Raw genomic sequence first — 18452 nt, forward strand, 5'->3', positions numbered from 1 at the left:
GCAGTGGGGCAATGGAGAGAAGGCCTACCTGTCTGATCTGGCTCATTCCCCACTGTGGCTTTGCAGGTCAGGCAGCTGCAGGAGGATGCGGCCCGTCTACAGGCAGCCTACGCGGGTGACAAGGCTGACGACATCCAGAAGCGGGAGAATGAGGTCCTGGAAGCCTGGAAGGCCCTGCTGGATGCCTGTGAGGGCCGCAGGGTGCGGCTGGTGGACACGGGGGACAAGTTCCGCTTCTTCAGCATGGTACGAGACCTCATGCTGTGGATGGAAGACGTCATCCGGCAGATTGAAGCCCAGGAGAAGCCAAGGTAACCTTCGTGGCGTCCTGGGTGGGAGGAGATCCGGCTTCCTGACCCCAGGTGATTTCGAGAGAGATCTTCTCGGGAGAACCAGGGACCTCTATGGAGAGCTTCAAGGCCAGAACAGGATTGGTGGCAGTTTGGGACAGCTTCCATTGCTTTAGCTGTCTCTAGCACACAGTTGCCAGGGAAACAGGGCACAGTATTTTCAAGCCCTCTATATGTCCCCATCCCTATGCTCCACACTCACTGCTGCCTTCCTGCTCTCTCTGGGCCTCATGCTTCAAGCAGCCATATGCCTTGGGCATGACTAGCTCTACTTCATCATTGGAATGAGATGGCTTTTTTTTGAGTTCTTTTTCTGTATCTGTTAGATTAAAAACCACTCTATCCCTTTTCATACATGTTACAAAAGATGTCTCTTATTCCTTACCATCTGCTTAAATGGCATCTTGAGATGATTATTTAATATTTGTTTGGGATCTTCTCTTTGGCCATGTTTGATGCAAAGCAGTGAAGAGAAGCTAATAGATGAACAGGCAGGTACATGCACAACTCCAGTTGACCCCTGCCAGCCCCACCCCCCAGTGTAATAGAGAAGAAATATTCTTATTACTATATATATATATATATATATATATACACAAAAGCAGCTGTATTTCCCAGATCAGGACTCTAGGTTTTGATCCATGAGAAGTTCTCACAGCTCTACAGTTGTTGATTTCTAAGCTGGTTCCAGCTCTGGGTGCCTCTTTATGTCTCTGAATTAGGAGAGGATATATCTGCTGCTCTGAACATGTCCTGAACCTTCGGCACTAACCCATTAGGGTACAAAAGTTTGAACAGAAATCCAGTGGTTTTCCTGGCACCTGCCTGGAAACCTTTTTGAATTACTCAGGTGCTCACACACACACAGATGAGAGAAACCTTATTCTAAATGTTAGGTTTTATCACTGGCCCTGAATTAGTCCATTATTATGCTTTAACTCAGTGACCCAGCCTAAGCTCAGACTGTAAATCAGACCTGAAAGTCATATTGTACCATTGTATATTGTGCTAGCGAACAGTTCCTTGAAATTGATGATGTGGGGCGCCTGGGTGGCGCAGTCGGTTAAGCCTCCGACTTCAGCCAGGTCACGATCTCACGGTCCGTGAGTTTGAGCCCCGCGTCGGGCTCTGGGCTGATGGCTCAGAGCCTGGAGCCTGTTTCCGATTCTGTCTCCCTCTCTCTCTGCCCCTCACCCATTCATGCTCTGTCTCTCTCTGTCCCAAAAATAAATAAACGTTGAAAAAAAAAATTTAAAAGAAAAAAAAAAAAAAAGAAATTGATGATGTATTTTGAAACCTGCACATTTATTTGGAAAACTTGATCTCCTAAAGGAGGTATTATTTGTCTAATTTTAGGGATGTATCATCTGTTGAACTATTAATGAATAATCATCAAGGTATCAAAGCTGAAATCGATGCTCGTAATGACAGCTTTACAACTTGCATTGAACTTGGGAAATCCCTATTGGCGAGGAAGCACTATGCATCTGAGGAGGTAGGATGGCTGTTTGCTTTAGGGGCCTGGGGTGAGTGCAGCTGGTGTTAAGACATGAGATAACTTTCTTTTGTGAGTGTGTATGTATGTGTATACGCATGTACACACACACAGAGAAATATATATGTGCATTCATACATAGATATGCTTACATGTATTTCAAACTTCCTTGCTGCTCTCTTGTGTGTGTGGTATAGTTACACAAGAAGACTCTAGGCCCAGAGCCAATGAGTCTGGCACAGAAGACAATTTCTGAGGGCCCCAGGTTGGAGTTCCATCCTCTGTCACCTCCTCCATCAGTACTCACCCTGGGTGCCACTCCTTATCTGTCACATGTCCTCTAGGTCAGCTTGCTGTTAGCGGAAGGTTGCTAATTCCAGTTAGAATGATGGTAATACAGGGGTAAATGATGAGTCAGCATGTGTGACCCACTTGATGAAAGGTTAGGTTGTTCTCTCAAAGAAGTCAGGGCTTTGCACCTCTCACTGTCCCCCTCTTCCTGAGTGTGTTTACCCTCCGGAGCTCCAGAATCTGGAGAGGGCTCAGTGCATTGTTGGCCTCCTCATGATAGCAGCTTTGGGTGGAGCCCAGCCTTCGTCTCAGTCCCTTCTGGAAGGCACATTGTCATGTTTTTCTCTCCAGTACACAAATTAACTGAGTAGTCCTTAGATACTCCCTGGCTTAGTAGTGGTCTCTACAGAAAATGTATTTTCTTCTTTGAAGTGGCCCATCAAGGGGAGGTTAGGAGGATGTGGTACAATCTGTTAAGCTGTCCCTGTTGTCCTTCTTTTCTCAAGATCAAGGAAAAGCTATTGCAGTTGACGGAAAAGAGAAAAGAAATGATTGACAAGTGGGAAGACCGATGGGAATGGTTAAGACTGAGTAAGGACATACTTAATTTTTCCATTCTTTTTGGGTGTCCGTTGAAAGCATGCAAGTTTAGTTTCCTGTTTTAATTGATTTAATGTGATGTTATCACTTAATGATTTCTGGAGTTCTAAATACTTCTTCTTTAATGCCTTATTTCACCATTTCATGCTAAATATTTTTAAGTAGTTCCCTGTTCCCTGGGGTGTATTTATTACTGTTTATCCCATGATTGATCTCAGTGTTGTAAATGGGATTTGGGTGTTCTTTAGGAACAGACTGGAAATGACAACTCAGTATCCCTCTAGAAGAGTGCAGATTGAAGTCCCTTCCTCCTCCAGTTATCTTTAAGAGGAATTATTACTGCAGTCAAGAAGGTAGAGAGTTGGCCAGATTACCTCTTATATCTGGTGTTCTTAGAAGAAGGTTGGTAACTTAATAAACGCAACCGACTATAAAGGTTTTGCAGTGAGCTAGGCATTATTTTAAGTGTTTTATATATTTTTCTGCATTTATTCAAGTGAACCTCTGAGGTAGATTGTAATTTTCATCTGATTTTATAAAGGGATATGTGAGCTACCACAGAGTTTATAACATAGAGTATTGGGAATAGCATTTAATAATAGGTATGAACACTGAAGGTAGCCCAGCTCAAGCATTATTTGCCATACTTTGCCATTCTGCATGTGTGGGGCTCTGGGCTCTGTTCATGTACTAGAACCCCATTCTCAGACACCAAGGGTGCTCACTAGAAACAGAACCCAGGAGGCCTTTTGTAAAATGTGTATAAAATACCAAATGAAGGCACGTTACCCTTTGGGCTAGAGCCCTCTTTTGGAAAAGAAGTCCTGCTCTTGAACATTCTTTGGATGAGAATTGGGTCTATATGTTTTGAGAATGAGGAAAGCAGAAGCCTTAGCCCATATTGTCCCCACTTTCCAGAGTACTCCCTATATCCTTTCCTCCCTCTCAGCCCCTCAAAATAAAACTTATAACTACCATCCCAGAAAGGGTGGTTGATGAATGCCTGCTTCATCAGCCTAGTCTTTGTGTGTAGACTGAATTCCTTCAGGGCTCTGAGGCTTGTCTCACTGGTGTAGGGCTGAGTGAGTAGAGCATACCTTCTAGGCCTGCACTATTCTCTGTCCAGTGTGGTAGCTACCATCCACAAGTGGCTCTTGAGAGCTTGAAATGGAGCTGGTCCAAATTGAGAGGTGCTATAGTATAAAATGTACATTGGATATCAAAGGCGTAAGGAAAAAACGTTCCATCTCTCAATTTTTTTATACTGCTTATATGTTGAAATGATACTAGTTTGATGTATTAGGCTGTCTAAAATATACTTCTTAATTTGACCCGCTTGTTATTAAATTTCATCAGTTTATTTTTTTATGTGGCTACTGGAAAAGTTAAAGTTGGATATGTCGGTCACGTTACATTTTTGCTGGACAGCGCAGATTTAGACTATAGACTGGTTGTGTGGGCAGCTGCCACCAGAGGGCAGTGCCCTCCCTGATTGCCAGGTCACCCTGCTGGCCAGCACTCACTCTTGGTACTCTGTGCAGTTTTGGAGGTCCACCAGTTCTCACGGGACGCCAGTGTGGCCGAGGCCTGGCTGCTCGGACAAGAGCCATACCTATCCAGCCGAGAAATAGGCCAGAGTGTGGATGAGGTGGAGAAGCTCATCAAGCGCCACGAGGCTTTTGAAAAGTCTGCAGCAACCTGGGACGAGAGGTTCTCTGCCCTGGAAAGGCTGACAACAGTAAGTGACTGCTGGATGCCGGGGGTGCTTTGCTTGTTGGTTTCCATTGGCAGCTGCTTCTGTCTGCTCACCACCTAGACCAGAGAATTCATGTTATTGTTCTGTTTTTAGAAACAGTGAGGACCTTCCTGAAATGGTTGTTCTCTTGATCCAGGACCTGGGAGACTATCCAGGACAACTACTCCCTAAGTTACTCCTGGATACCTAGATTTGTGATCACTTTTACGATAGCTACCTGCCGGGGAATTGATTGGGCTTTGCTTTTCTCTTTTGATCTGTTTTTCTTCTCAACGTTTATTTATTTTTGGGACAGAGAGAGACAGAGCATGAACAGGGGAGGGGCAGAGAGAGAGGGAGACACAGAATCGGAAACAGGCTCCAGGCTCTGAGCCATTAGCCCAGAGCCCGACGCGGGGCTCGAACTCACGGACCGCGAGATCGTGACCTGGCTGAAGTCGGACGCTTAGCCGACTGAGCCACCCAGGCACCCCTGTTTTTCTTCTTATATCTCATGAAAGCTTTGCTTTGTAGGTGAGTTTGTTAGTCTTGCAGTTTTCTTCAGGTTTTCAGAATTAGAATTTCTGTCAAGTAATAGCTGGATCCCAAACCATTGAAAATTCTCCCCATTCCTGATCATTTCTTCTGTCACCATTAAAATTAAAGCTTTACAATAGGGCTTACTCACTGGTATTTCCTCTCCTGTGACACTTGTACTCCTGGTAGAAAGCTGATCCTTTATGGTGTACAAAAATGGTGTTCTTCCTGGTTTCTACAGGTCTGGGGACTTAAAACATACCTGCATACTTTGTGTCAAACGGAATACTTTTAGTACATACATACTGCTTATGGAATGGCTTAGTTTCAATTAGACTACCCTGTGGCTTTTGTTTATGTGTTATTTGGGTTTGAGCTGAACACAAATGCCTACCACAGCACAAGAAGCCTCCTTGAGATTTATTGTAGCTCTGTGTCTGGTGTTTGAGCTCTGATGGGAAGTAAACATGGACGCTCACACTCAGGTACTTTCTTCCTAAACGAAGTTGAAAGCTGCATAGTTGGTTTAGAAATTAAACCCATGTCCCAGGGGACATGCAAACCCCATGGAGTAGGCCTGTGTGTCACGCAGATCTCTGTTTGCAGTAGTTTGGGGTTGTAGCTGCAGATCCTGTGATCCCAGTGCCATCTTGCTGGATGTTAGAGTTTCTGGTTGTCCAGCGTGATCCAGTGTGGAAAACTCAGACAGGAGGGCTTTCTGGGTTCCTCTAGAACGCTTTCCTTAATTGGAGCAAAGTTTGGGGCTCTGCTGAACATTATCGTGTTCTCTCTCAGTTGGAGTTACTGGAAGTGCGCAGACAGCAAGAGGAAGAGGAGAGGAAGAGGCGGCCGCCCTCTCCCGAGCCGAGCACGAAGGCTTCCGAGGAGATGGAGTCCCAGCAGCAGTGGTGAGTCATGGGCAGACTGCCCTCCTCAAGTCTTAGTTTCAGTGGCAAGTGAGGTTTGGAGAGCATCTTTTCTAAGCTTGTGCTATGCTAGGCCTTGCCACATGCCCTTCTTCTTAATTCTGTAGAGTACTTAGAATCCGTGCAGTCACCCCAGGATGACATTGGAGAACAGGGACTTATCCACAGTCACATTGCTACTGTGTAGGCGGCAAAAGTGGAGCGTGGACAGTGCTCACTCAACTGCCTGCACATGCATGCACAAACACACCCTCACTCAGAATTTCCATGTGACTAAATGGATGGAGTGAACCACCCAGATTCAGGCTAGTGATTATGTGGTGATACTTTTTGAATGTCCTTCACGTAAAGAACAGAAATTATTGTCTATTTCTGAAAAGCTAATTATTGTGTTGTGGTAAGAGCCCCATGCCAACCCTGAATGCTGCCTTTATTGGGGAGAAAAAGCATGCCTGTGGTCTTATTCTCTACCTAGAGTTGGTTTGGAACACTTGGGAAGTTCTTAAAAAGAAATTACGTTATGTAAAAGGGGGTTGCGTATGTTTTTCTAAGAGAAAATCTATAATAAAGTTGACTGATGTTCTTCTCTCTCATCCTCTGTTTTTCTCCCTCTCCTCCCTCTCCCTCCCTTCCCTCCTCTGTCCTCCTTCCCCACTTTACCTAACAGGGATACCTCAAAAGGAGAGCAAGTTTCCCAGAACGGTTTGCCGACTGAACAGGGATCTCCACGGGTTAGTTACCGCTCTCAAACCTACCAAAACTACAAAAACTTTAATAGCAGACGGACAGCCAGTGACCAGCCGTGGTCTGGACTGTGAAGTTCACTACCATTTGTCAAGAACCACTCTTTCCAAATCCTGTTGGTTTGACCTTTTGGCTTCCACTTCACCCACAGTGTTAAAATTTTCCTTAATTCGTAGGCTTCCTTGGTTTCATATTTGTTTGCATTTAATTCATGTTTATTTGGGTCTTTTAATGATGGATGCTCAGTTGCCTTAAAGCAACATTCTTAATTTTTTGTTTATTTATTGTGAGCTTTTTACTTTATTAAGATTTTACAGCGAAAGCCTTACATGAGTAATTGAAATTAAATGAGATTACAGCAAAATGAAGAAGAAAACTAGAATCCGACAGGTATGACACATCCAGTTATACTAACAGGGTGCAATACTGCACTACACAGAGCCCCCTTTACAGATGTTATTAACCTGCAATAGTTGAATAGGAACTAGGAAGACTGGGATAAGAGGAAGGAGACTCTTAGTACTAAGATTAAAACTGTAAGTCACCTGTGTCACATTCCATGAAGGATGCCTTTATTCATTGAAAATGAGCAAGGAAGAAAAGGGGGGTGTGGTTGGATCTACTTGGGAAGCGCTGTTAATTTTAGGTGCAGAATCTGAAATGATTTTGAGACCCTTGGGTTATTTATTTTTCCAAATGAATTCCTCTCATTTTTTTCTGCCAAGACCTGAATTGAGACTTCTAGGCTTACTTGCAGCAAATAACGCACCCAGCCTCAGGAGTGAAGTGCCTTTTGACCTCTGCCGCGCCCCCTACGTCTTGATCACTGTCGGCACCACCGTGACGCCCAATGTGGCGGGTGGCAGCGGCTCTCAGCATGTTTCGGAAGCCTGCCTCTCAGACTTCCAGGCCTCTTCATTCAGTTGATGACTTCAGGGTGTCAGACCGTTTAAGTTTTTCAAACAAACAGAACAGAAGCCTTTCTGGTTCACCCTGATTACTTGAACCATGAATGTGGTGGACCACCCCTAGGAGCCGTTGGACACCGCTTGGCTTCAGGAGTAATTTTAGTGTCTGTGTAGACAAATTTCGTTGTATGTCTCATATGTATCTTCTCATTTATTTTTCATTTTCTCACGACCTTTTGTGGAGTTCTCCAATAAGGAGTCTTTTAGGATGGCATTTATCAGACCACCAGCAGGGATTGAATACGTTTTAACATAAATTCTATTCCTTAGGAATAAAAGCTTATGAAAGAGGGGATTTCCTGATACTGATAAAGACAGAACAGAACCAAATCCATACTACATCAAAGCCTTGTGAGACAGTCACTTGCTCATTTGCCATATTTAGATGTTAGTGAAATCAGAAACCTGTTTTGATATGTGTTTTCCATGAGTTAAGTCTGATTTGTCTTTTCATTTCATGATGCATGTCTTTTTTTTTTTCTTTTGTCAGGATAACATCATATAGCATCTTGTTTGTTTTTCCTTATTTCTATGTACATATCTATCTACTTGTAACTGTAGATGGGTATATAGATAGATGCCAAGCTTCTTATGTTCTGGGGGTAGTGTGCACCATTATTGGGTCTCTGCCTTAAACACACCAAAATTCATTTTAGAAAAAACTACTGCTTTATCTTTTGGTCATTAGGGAGCCCTGATGTGTGTTTCTGGCTCCAAATTCTGTGTGTCATTGATCTATATGTATATATGTGATGTTTCATATATATATATATATGTTTAAATTTTATATCATCTGGAATAACACCCAATTTTATGCTTTTTTGTATTCAGAAGACAAAAAAAGGAAAAAAAAAGAAACCACGTAAGCACAGAGAAGGAGTGCTATGATGTTTTTGGCATTTGTTCTCATGCCTATTTTTATCTAGATTTTTAAATTTGTAGCTTGCCAGAACAAATTTTTTATTATAATTGAAAAAAGAAAAGCCTTTTCATTCTTTTGAGTTGTGGTGCAGAGACTCAAGTTAATGAACTTGAAAATAGTGTTGCTTCATGCACTTAGAAAACCAATCAGGTGTTTCTTGTGCTACTAGTTGTCACGTTGCATTTATGCTCATTCACCTCCTGATTTAAAGATCTCAGGTGTACCCAGCCACTAAAGCACTCTGGACTAATCGCTAAAGAGAAGCAATGTGGGGGGGTGGGGAGCGGGGGGGCGAGTCACATGTATGGTCATAGCGCTATGATTTGCTTTTGATGTTTGTCTCTAGTGATGTGTTGTCTGTTGGCATGCTTCAGCACATGTCCATTAAAATTCATTTTGTTCCTTTTATTTCCCTTGTTTTCTTGGTTTAGTGATTCATTTGCATAAACATTAATTATCTCTGCATACTGGTTTGGGGTTTTCTCTTTCCTTCTAACTCTAAAGAAAAAAATTTTTGCTGCAGAATTTCCCCCAGAAGAGGCTTCCCTGGCCTTCACCTACCTTGAAGTCTGACCAAATGCTATAAATGTTAGCCTTTTTTCAGCAAATGCTACTCCGTCCAGGTCACTGCTGTCACTAGCAGTTTTTAAGTCACAGCTGCAGCACTAATTTTTTTTAACCTGGTTTCTATACACACTAACCTTATGTTTCCCTGGACTCACCTGGCACAGGCCTTTCAGACCAAACTCACACTTCCTTCCCATCAGAAGTCTCCTGAAATTCCACACTAGAACAGATTTGTCAACTTCAAAATCCATTCACTTTCTTTGGACTCAGGGTTTTGTTTTTTGGTTGTTATTTCTCTTCCTGCATCTCTCCTTTAAAAGTGAAAGAAAAGAGAAATATTTAAATAGCCTGTCGCTCATAAGCACGCGTCTACAGGGTGTCACGAGACCAGGATAATCACACGTACACCCCCTCTCCCCGTGTCTTCCTGCCCTAAGACTCCATTTTCCACATTGCTTTGTCGGTAAAGGGTTCCGGTCACAAACACCCTTAAATTGCAAAGCCTCTCGTCTCACCCTAAACCCTGATGGTGGCAGTGATAGTTTGTGTATGTGGAATAGAAACTCCTGACTCCCACCCAGCCACATAGATAGAAGACCTGAATGAGCGATCCAGTTCCTGAGAGTTGACATATCTGAGTGTTGAAGGCAGTGGTGGTCGTTCTACCATTTATCCTGCTGAGGTTGTTGCTGCTAACTTGTCATTTTGGTTCTGGGCAGCAGTGGTGGGGGACGTATCTAATGAACGTTGCCATTGACACCTCCATGTTTGTCCGTGTACAAGGGGTGCAGGTTGTCTGTAATCCACTAAAGCGTCAGCCACACCCAGCTTTAGTAACTTGCTAATCCCATGCCCTGGGTGTACCCGCCGGGGGCCGCGACAGTTAATGGTACACAGTTGATGGTACACAGGCTGAAAGCGATAATGAACCGAGACCCTACTGCATTTCCAAAGCCGAAAAGCCCTGAGGGTTACAATATAAATGAGCTTGGGAAGGAACAGCTCCCGAAGACGTCTCCAGCCTGCCGGTCAGAGCCGCGGGAAGCCTGGCTGTGTCTGGGCTTTCTCGTCTCAGTGCAGCAAGGCACCGTGATCAACCAACACGTGATGGGGAAGGCCCTGGTTCTGTCTGTGTTTGGGGGTAAATAGCCGTGTGGTGTTGAGTGACTGTGATTGGCTTTTCCAGCTCCTTTAACACAAACTACAACCCACTCACGATACAACTCCGGCAGATGTGGTTAAATTGATGTTTGTTGACTTGCCTCATTTCCTTCCAGCTCTTAAGTTCCAAAATCTAACTGGGATGGTAGATGTGAAATGCATGATTGTCATCCTAATTTCTGCATGTGTTTATGATGATGTGTTGAGGGGTGGGGGAGGAGAGCCAGAGAGCATTTTCAGAAACTGGAGGTCTTTCCTTGTCTTACTCTGGGGGAATGCTGTGTAGTTCTGATAGAGTTGTCTGTCGACCTGTTTGTGAATGCCCTTTCGCTTCAACTTCCAGCTCTTCTGGTGACGTCCTTGGTTGTAAGGTGGCTGCTGTATAACGTCCACTCTCTCATATTTAATATGTGTGATTGTTCCTGTTGTCCTTTTGTTTTAAAGTAACCACAAGAGGAAATGATCTGAGTTCCATTAGAGAAAATGGATTGATCAGAGGAGCAGAGTGCAGTAAAACTCATCCTGGCATTTCGCTTTTCTCATCTTCCCATAAGCGGGCAGGCATTAATCCCTTCCCACCTTCTAATGTCCTTGGTGTCCAGCTGGCTTTGTGGGATGTTGCAATGGTTTTACTGTACTGCCTCGATCTGTGCCAGGCATTTATACACAGCCACGTGTGCGAGTCAGAGCGTATGTGGTCGCCCCTATGGCTCACGGGGTTAGCTGAATGGCCTCTCCGCTGTCCCTAGATGGCAGAAGCGGTGGACACAAGCGAAATGGTCAACGGCGCCGCAGAGCAAAGAACAAGCTCAAAGGAGTCTAGCCCCATCCCCTCCCCCACGTCCGACCGCAAAGCCAAGACTGCCCTCCCGGCCCAGAGTGCCGCCACCTTGCCGGCCAGAACCCAGGAGACGCCTTCGGCCCAGATGGAAGGCTTCCTGAATCGGAAGCACGAGTGGGAGGCTCACAATAAGAAAGCCTCAAGCAGGTAACAGCAGCAAAGGCTAAAGCAGTAAGATGGGAAATCAGCCCATTAAAGAAAGAGGCATCCGCTTGCGTGTTGAATTGGGGGGACAGGGGGTTGCTTGTGAAGTCCATTTGTTCTTGGCTTCCTGGGCGTCACGTTTTTCTTAGGGCTGACATTGGAAGTTGGGAGGAGAGTGCTTATTACTCAATAATAATAAGTGCTTCTTATTCACAGAAAGAAGGTTAGTTAAGTGTGCATAAGAATTGCAAAAAAGGGGCCTTCCTAGTACTTCCTGAGAAGGAATGTGCTACATGGAGGCTGGGGAATCTTCCTTAAAGTGAAGTGTTCTTTCTTGTGAGATTTTTCTTAAGACATTCATTTCCCCAGATATATCTCCCTGTCGGTGTTTATATTCACTAGCTCCCAATAAACCCTACTTTCATTATTTTACGGATAAGGAAATGGAGGTTCTGTGTGTTTAAAAAAGCCCACTCTTTAGAAACCTGGTAAATGGCATTAGCTGGGGTGAAATTCCTATCTGACTCCAAAGCCAGTGTGCTTAACCAGTAAACCATTCTGCCTGAGACCACCTTTTACAGTTGTACAGGTCAAACATTAGACCAGGAAATCCCGTCTAAGCTGCCATCCACATTGAGTACAACATAAATTTATATGTTAATATAGGTAGGTGGCAGTAAAGTAACTTCTGATAAAATCAGTAAATCGTGACATTTTGCCATATCGTGGCGGGAAAGGCCATCCTTTTCTGATTCATCCCGAGTTTCCACATGTGCTAATGGCTCTGGATTTGCCTCCCTGTCACATCGCCAGGCCACATCAGGATTAAAGCTGAGGTCCTGGAGGAGCTGCTTAAGGACAGGCATGTTTCAAATGAGAAGCCTTCCCTGTACAGCATCACCACAAGAGGATAGTACAGCAGAGAGTATCCACACCAGCAAAAAATCTTTCCCATCAGAGCCAAGAGTATTTTTTTAATAGAAGAGGGTACCATGTTTTTCCCCAGACTCTGAGAAACACCTACCGCTGTACCAACGTGTACACTGTCCCAGTGGCCCACGGAGGAATTTTGTTCCATGGTTCAGTTTTAGCAGAATTTAGGAAAGGCTTTTAACAGTGGGTCACATCACATTGTGTGTGGATTGTTTTCCTGTTAATCAAATTCTTAATTCTTTAAGGAAGTGTGGTCTAGAACCTTGACGTTTCTTTCTTTACTGCTCAGGTCCTGGCACAATGTTTATTGTGTCATAAATAACCAAGAAATGGGTTTCTACAAAGATGCAAAGACCGCTGCCTCTGGAATTCCCTACCACAGCGAGGTCCCTGTGAGTTTGAAAGAAGCCATCTGTGAAGTGGCCCTTGATTACAAGAAGAAGAAACACGTGTTCAAGCTAAGGTGAGAGGTGCTGCATTCCTTGGTTCCCAAGAGTAATGTCCCTGTTCATTTTCACTCTGGGGGTTGGTTTTACTAGGCAGATACTGCGATCAGTCAGTTCCTTCTCTCTGCCATTAGAAGAAAATAAAAAAACACCAATGTGGAATACTACATGGCAATGAGAAAGAATGAAATATGGCCTTTTGTAGCAACATGGATGGAACTGGAGAGTGTTATGCTAAGTGAAATAAGTCATACAGAGAAAGACAGATACGATATGTTTTCACTCCTGTGTGGATCCTGAGAAACTGAACAGAAGACCATGGGGGAGGGGAAGGGAAAAAAAAAAGGTTAGGGAGGGGACCAAAACATAAGAGACTGTTAAAAACTGAGAATAAACTGAGAGTTGATGGGGGGTGGGAGGGAGGGAGGGTAGGTGAGGGATATTGAGGAGGGCACCTGTTGGGATGAACAAATTGGTTTGGTTGGAAACCAATTTGACAATAAATTTCATAATAAAAAAAAAAAGAAAAAACACCACTGAACCTAGTGCCAATTTGGCACATGTCTCAGTTTGGATCTTTAGGGACTGTGGCCAGTCACCGGCCTCCCTGTGGTTAATGGCACAGCTCGACCTTGAAGAAAACAGCTTTGTTTTGATAAGCTGGAACTTACTGTCTCCTAAGACAGGGTGAACTGTTCACATCTCACAATTTAAGGGAAGCTTAGAAAAATAGTTTACCCATCTTTGCAGCTTATCCAGACCCAGGAGATGCTATTCTTTGCTCAAGAGCTAGCTAGAGGTGGGTCAATTGAGTCATCCTCGAGCCAGATGGAGACAAGTAGGAAGCATATGTTTAGAATTGGGTGTCCGTGCTCCCCTGACTTGCCCAGCAGATGTTCTAGCTGATTCTGGTAACATCTAGTTCCAAGTGTCTTTAGCTTGTAGAACACACACCTGTACTCCCCAGAGTGGATCCAAGCTTAGAAGTTTTTCTTATACTGGGAAATGGACAGAAAAATCATTTTATCCGCTAGAAAGTAAACATGGTAGTGGTTACAATTTTAATTAGTTTAATACTAATATGATCTATTGCCTTGGGACCTGAAAAGCTTTGGTCTTCAGTTCTGCATTTCTGTCCTGTCAGTTGGAATAGGCTGAAGACTGCAAATGAGAGTCTCAAAGGGTGTGACTTCTTCAGCTCTTTCAAGGAGCACTGGAGGCAGGCTTTTCAGAACTTGGAACGTTTACACTCTGTAAGACAAGGCGCAGACAGCCTGGCTCCCTGGTTGCCTCCCTCCCCCTTTGTTCTCCCTTGATGCAGGTTCAGAGGGTTAGCATATTGGCAAAGGGTACTTACCCTCCCCACCCCACCCCACCCCCCAGGATCACTCCTGTACCTCAGTGAAGTGAATGAGTGAGCCCTCTAAACTAGTGACTTTTCAGTATCAGGGATGGCCTTGTAAGGACAGTTTCTTTTACTATGTACCATAGAACAAGAGAAATCTAGATCTTTTATTTATGTCTATTTAAAAACTCTGGTATTTATAAATTGGGGGATGCCAGCTCTATAGCAGAATTTCAAAAAAGAATCATAATTTTTTTAATCCCAGTATAATTAACAATAGTGTTTTATTAGTTCCAGGTGTACAGTGCAGTGATTCAGCAATTCTATATACATATATTGCTCACTGCTCCTCACGATAAGTGTCCTCTTTGTCTCCTTCACCTCTTTCATGTGTCCCCCCACCTACCTCCCCTCTGATAACTATCGTTTTGTGGTCTATAGTTAAAAATGTGTTTCTTGGTTTTCCTCTCTATTGTTTCCATTTGTTCCATTGTTTTGTTTGTTAAATTCCACATATGAGTGAAATCATATAGTATTTGTTTTTGATGTATTTCACTTAACTTTATATTTTGTAGGCCTATATATGTTGTTGCAGATACCAAGATTTCATTCTTTTTTATGGCTGAGTATTACTCCATTGTGTGTGTGTGTGTATAAATACATATAGATCACATCTTTATACATTCATCTATCGATGGGCACTTGGGTTGCTTCCATACTGTGGGTATTGTAAATAATGCTACAGTAAACCATAGGGGTGCATATATCTTTTTGAATTAATGTTTTCTTTTTCTTTGATTAAATACTCAATAGTGGAATTACTGAATCATGTGGTAATTCTATTTTTAATTTTTTGAGAAACCTCCATACAGTTTATCACAGTGGCTGTACCAGTTTGTATTCCTGCCAACAGTGTGTGAGGATTCCTTTTTCTTCACATCCCCATCAACACTTGTTGTTTCTTGTGCTTTTGATTTTAGCCATTCTGACAGGTGTGAGGTGATATCTCACTGTAATTTTGATTTGTATTTCCCTGATGACTAGTGATGTTGAGCGTCTTTTCATGTGTCTGTCCATCTGTATGTTTTCTTTGGAAAAATACTCGTGTCTTCTTGCCATTCTTAATTGGATTATTTTGGGGTTTTTTGGTGTTCAGTTGTATAAGTTCTTGCTGTGTTTTGGATTACTAACCTTTTATCGGATATGTCCTTTGCAAATATCTTCTCCCATTCCATAGGTTCCCTCTTAGTTTTGCTTATTGTTTGCTTCCTGTTCAGGAGCTTTTTATTTTGATGAAGTCCCAATAGTTTACTTTTGCTTTTGTTTTCTATTACCTCAGAAGACATCTCTATAAAAATGTGGCTATGGCTAATATCAGAGAAATTAGTGCCTATGCTCTCTTCTAGAGTTTTTATGGTTTTAGGTCTCATAGTTAGGCCCTTAATCCATTTTGAGTTTATTTTTGTGTATGGTATAAGAAAGTGGTCCAGTTTCATTCTTTTGCACATTACTGTACAGTTTTCCCAACACCATTTGTTGAATGAACTTTTTCCCATTGCATATTCTTGCCTCCTTTATCAAAGATAAATTGACCATATAATTGCGGGTTTATTTCTTGGTTTTCTATTCTGTTCCATTGATTTTGTGCCGGTATTTTTGTGTCATACTGTTTTGATTACTACAGCTTTGTAATGTATCTTGAAATTTGGGATTGCGATATCTCCAGTTTTTTTGTTTGTTTGTTTGTTTGACTTTTTTTGCTTTCCAAGATTTCTTTGGCTACTCAGGGTCTTTAATGGTTCCACACAGATTTCAGGATTATTTGTTCTAGTTCTGTGAAAAAATACTGTTGGTATTTTGATAGAGATTGCATTAAATCTGTAGGTTGGTTTGTGCAGTATGGACATTTTAACAGTGTTTTCCCCAGTCCATGAGCCTGGAACATCTTTCCATTTGTTTATGTCATCTTTAGTTTCTTTCATCACGGTTTTATAGTTTTTGGAGTCTTACACCTCCTCGGTTAAGTTTATTCCTAGCTATTTTAATTATTTTTGGTGGAATTGTAAATGGGACCTTTTTCTTAAGATTTTATTTTTAGGGGCACCTGGGTGGCACAGTTAAGCATCCAACTCTTGAGAGCTCAGGTCATGATTTCACAGGTTCGTGAGTTTGAGCCTCGTATCAAGTTGTGCATTGATGGCACAGAGCCTGTCTCTTCTCTCTGCCCCTCCCCTGCTTACATGCACACTTGTGTTCTCTCTCTCTTTCTCTCTCTCTCAAAATAAGTAAACTTAAAAAATTTTTTAAAGATTAGATTTTATTTTTAAGTAATCACCACACCCAACGTGGGGTTGGAACCCACAACCCTGAGATCAAGAGTCACATGCTCCACCGACTGAGCCATCGAGGCACCTCAGGACTGTTCTCTTAATTTTTCTTTCTGCTACTTCTGTTCATGTATAGAAATGCAATATATTTTTGTATATTGATTTTTATATCTTGCAACCTTAGTGAATTTGTTTATCAGATCTAGTAGTTTTTTGGTGGCGACTTTAGTGTTTTCTATATATAAAGTTGTCATTTGCAAATAGTGACTGTTTTACTTTTTCCTTATCAATTTGGATGCCGTTTATTTCTTTTTGTTGTCTGATTGCTGTGGCTGGGGCTTCTAGTACCATGTTGAATAATAAAAACAGTAAGAGTAAACACCCTTGTCTTGTTCCTGACCTTAGGGGGGAAACTCAGTTTTTCCCCCTTGAGGATGTTGTTGGCTGTGGGGTTTTCATAGATGGCCTTTATTATGTTGAGGTATATTCCCTCTCACTTTGTTTGTTTTGGTTTTGTTTTTGTTAAGTAGGTCTCATACCTAGCTTGGGGCTTGAACTCATGACCCTGAGTAAAGAATTGTATGCTCTACTACGAACTGAGCCAGCCAGGCGTCCCTAAACCTACTTTTGAGGGCTTTTGCTGCATCTATTGAAATAATCATGTTTTTCATCCTTTTTCTTGTTGATGTGATGTATCACCGTTGATTGATTTGCAAGTACTGAACCACCCTTGTAACCCAGGAATAAATCCCACTTGATTGCAGTGATTTTTTTTAATGCATTGTAGATTTGGTTTGCTAATATTTTTTTAAAGTTTTTTATTTAAGTAATCTCTACACCCAACATGGGACTCAGACTCACGACCCCAAGGTCAAGAGTCCAGTGCTCTTCTGACTGAGCCAGCCAGGTACCCCAACGGTTTGCTAATATTTTATTGAGGATTTTGCATCTATGTTCATCAGAGGTACGGTCCCATAGTTTCTTTTTTTGTAGTATCTTGATCTGGTATTGCTATCAGGGTCATGCTGGCCTCATAGAATGAATTTGGAAACTATCTTTCCTCTTTTATTTTTTGCAATAGTTTGAGAAGAATAGGTATTAACTCTTCTTTAAACGTTTGGTCGTTTGGTTGAGGAGCAGCTGGGTGGCTCAGTCACTTAGACTTCTGATTTCGGCTCAGGTCATGATCTCATGTTTCATGAGTTTCAGCCCCACTTCGGGCTCTGTGCTGGCAGTGTGGAATTCTCTTTCCCTCTCTCTGCCCCTCCCTGCTCACTTGCTCGCTTTCTCTCCCTTTCTCTCTCCTTATCTCCCTCTCTCTCTCAAAATAAATAAATAAACTTTTAAAAAGTTTTTAAAAATAGTAAGCGCTTGGTCGAATTCACTTGTAAAGCCATCTAGTTCTGGACTTACGTTTTGGGGAGTTTTTTGATTACTGATTCAGTTTCATTGGTGGTAATCAGTCTATTCAAATCTTCTGTTTCTTCCCGATTCAATTTTTGGACGTTATATGTTTCTAGGAACTAACCCATTTCTTCTAGGTTGCCCAGTTTTGTTGGCATGTGAGTTTTCATAATATGCTTTTATAATCCTTTGTGCTTCTGTAGTGTCAGTTATTTCTCATGTTTTATTTCTGATTTTGTTAATTGAGTCCTTTGTTTTTAATGAATCTGGCTAAGGATTTATCAATTTTGTTGATCTTTCCAATGAACCAACTCCTGGTTTCATTGATCTCTCATATTGTTTTTTTAGTTTCTTTTTTTTTTTTCCTGCTCTTTTATTTCCTTCCTTCTACTGGTTTAGGGTTTTGTTCTTTTTCTAGCTCCTTTAGGTGTAAGATTAGGTTGTTTAAGATTTTTCTTCCTTGTTTAGTGAATTCTGTATTGCTGTAAACTTCCCTCTTAGAACAGCTTTTGCTGCATCCCAAAGATTTTGGACCATTGTGTTTTCATTTTCATTTGTCTCCCCCATTTCCTCTTTGATTTCTTGTTTGACACATTAATTGTTGAATAGCATGTTATTTAATCTCCATGTATCTGTGTTCCTTCTAGATTTTTTTTTTCTTGTGATTGATTTCTAGTTTCATAGCATTGTGATCGGAAATGATGTATGATATGACT

General features: G+C 42.2%; 1 protein-coding gene across 4 annotated transcripts in view; it reads left to right on the forward strand.

Annotated features, from left to right (window-relative positions):
• SPTBN1 (spectrin beta, non-erythrocytic 1) overlaps positions 1 to 18452 on the forward strand; it is a 199962-nt gene that overhangs the window by 178544 nt on the left and 2966 nt on the right. For 3 of the 4 annotated variants that reach the window (XM_043603387.1, XM_043603388.1, XM_043603389.1), the window contains 8 exons: positions 67 to 311; positions 1707 to 1845; positions 2643 to 2727; positions 4278 to 4474; positions 5804 to 5916; positions 6602 to 6665; positions 11046 to 11284; positions 12504 to 12677. In XM_043603387.1, coding sequence (XP_043459322.1) covers positions 67 to 311; positions 1707 to 1845; positions 2643 to 2727; positions 4278 to 4474; positions 5804 to 5916; positions 6602 to 6665; positions 11046 to 11284; positions 12504 to 12677 — 1256 coding nt within the window. Of the gene's footprint in view, positions 1 to 66; positions 312 to 1706; positions 1846 to 2642; positions 2728 to 4277; positions 4475 to 5803; positions 5917 to 6601; positions 8977 to 11045; positions 11285 to 12503; positions 12678 to 18452 lie in introns of those variants that run through there. The other variant, XM_043603390.1, reaches the window with a different exon arrangement.

Source organism: Prionailurus bengalensis, chromosome A3 (genome assembly GCF_016509475.1).
Source record: "Prionailurus bengalensis isolate Pbe53 chromosome A3, Fcat_Pben_1.1_paternal_pri, whole genome shotgun sequence".
NCBI classification, from domain to species: Eukaryota; Metazoa; Chordata; class Mammalia; order Carnivora; family Felidae; genus Prionailurus; species Prionailurus bengalensis.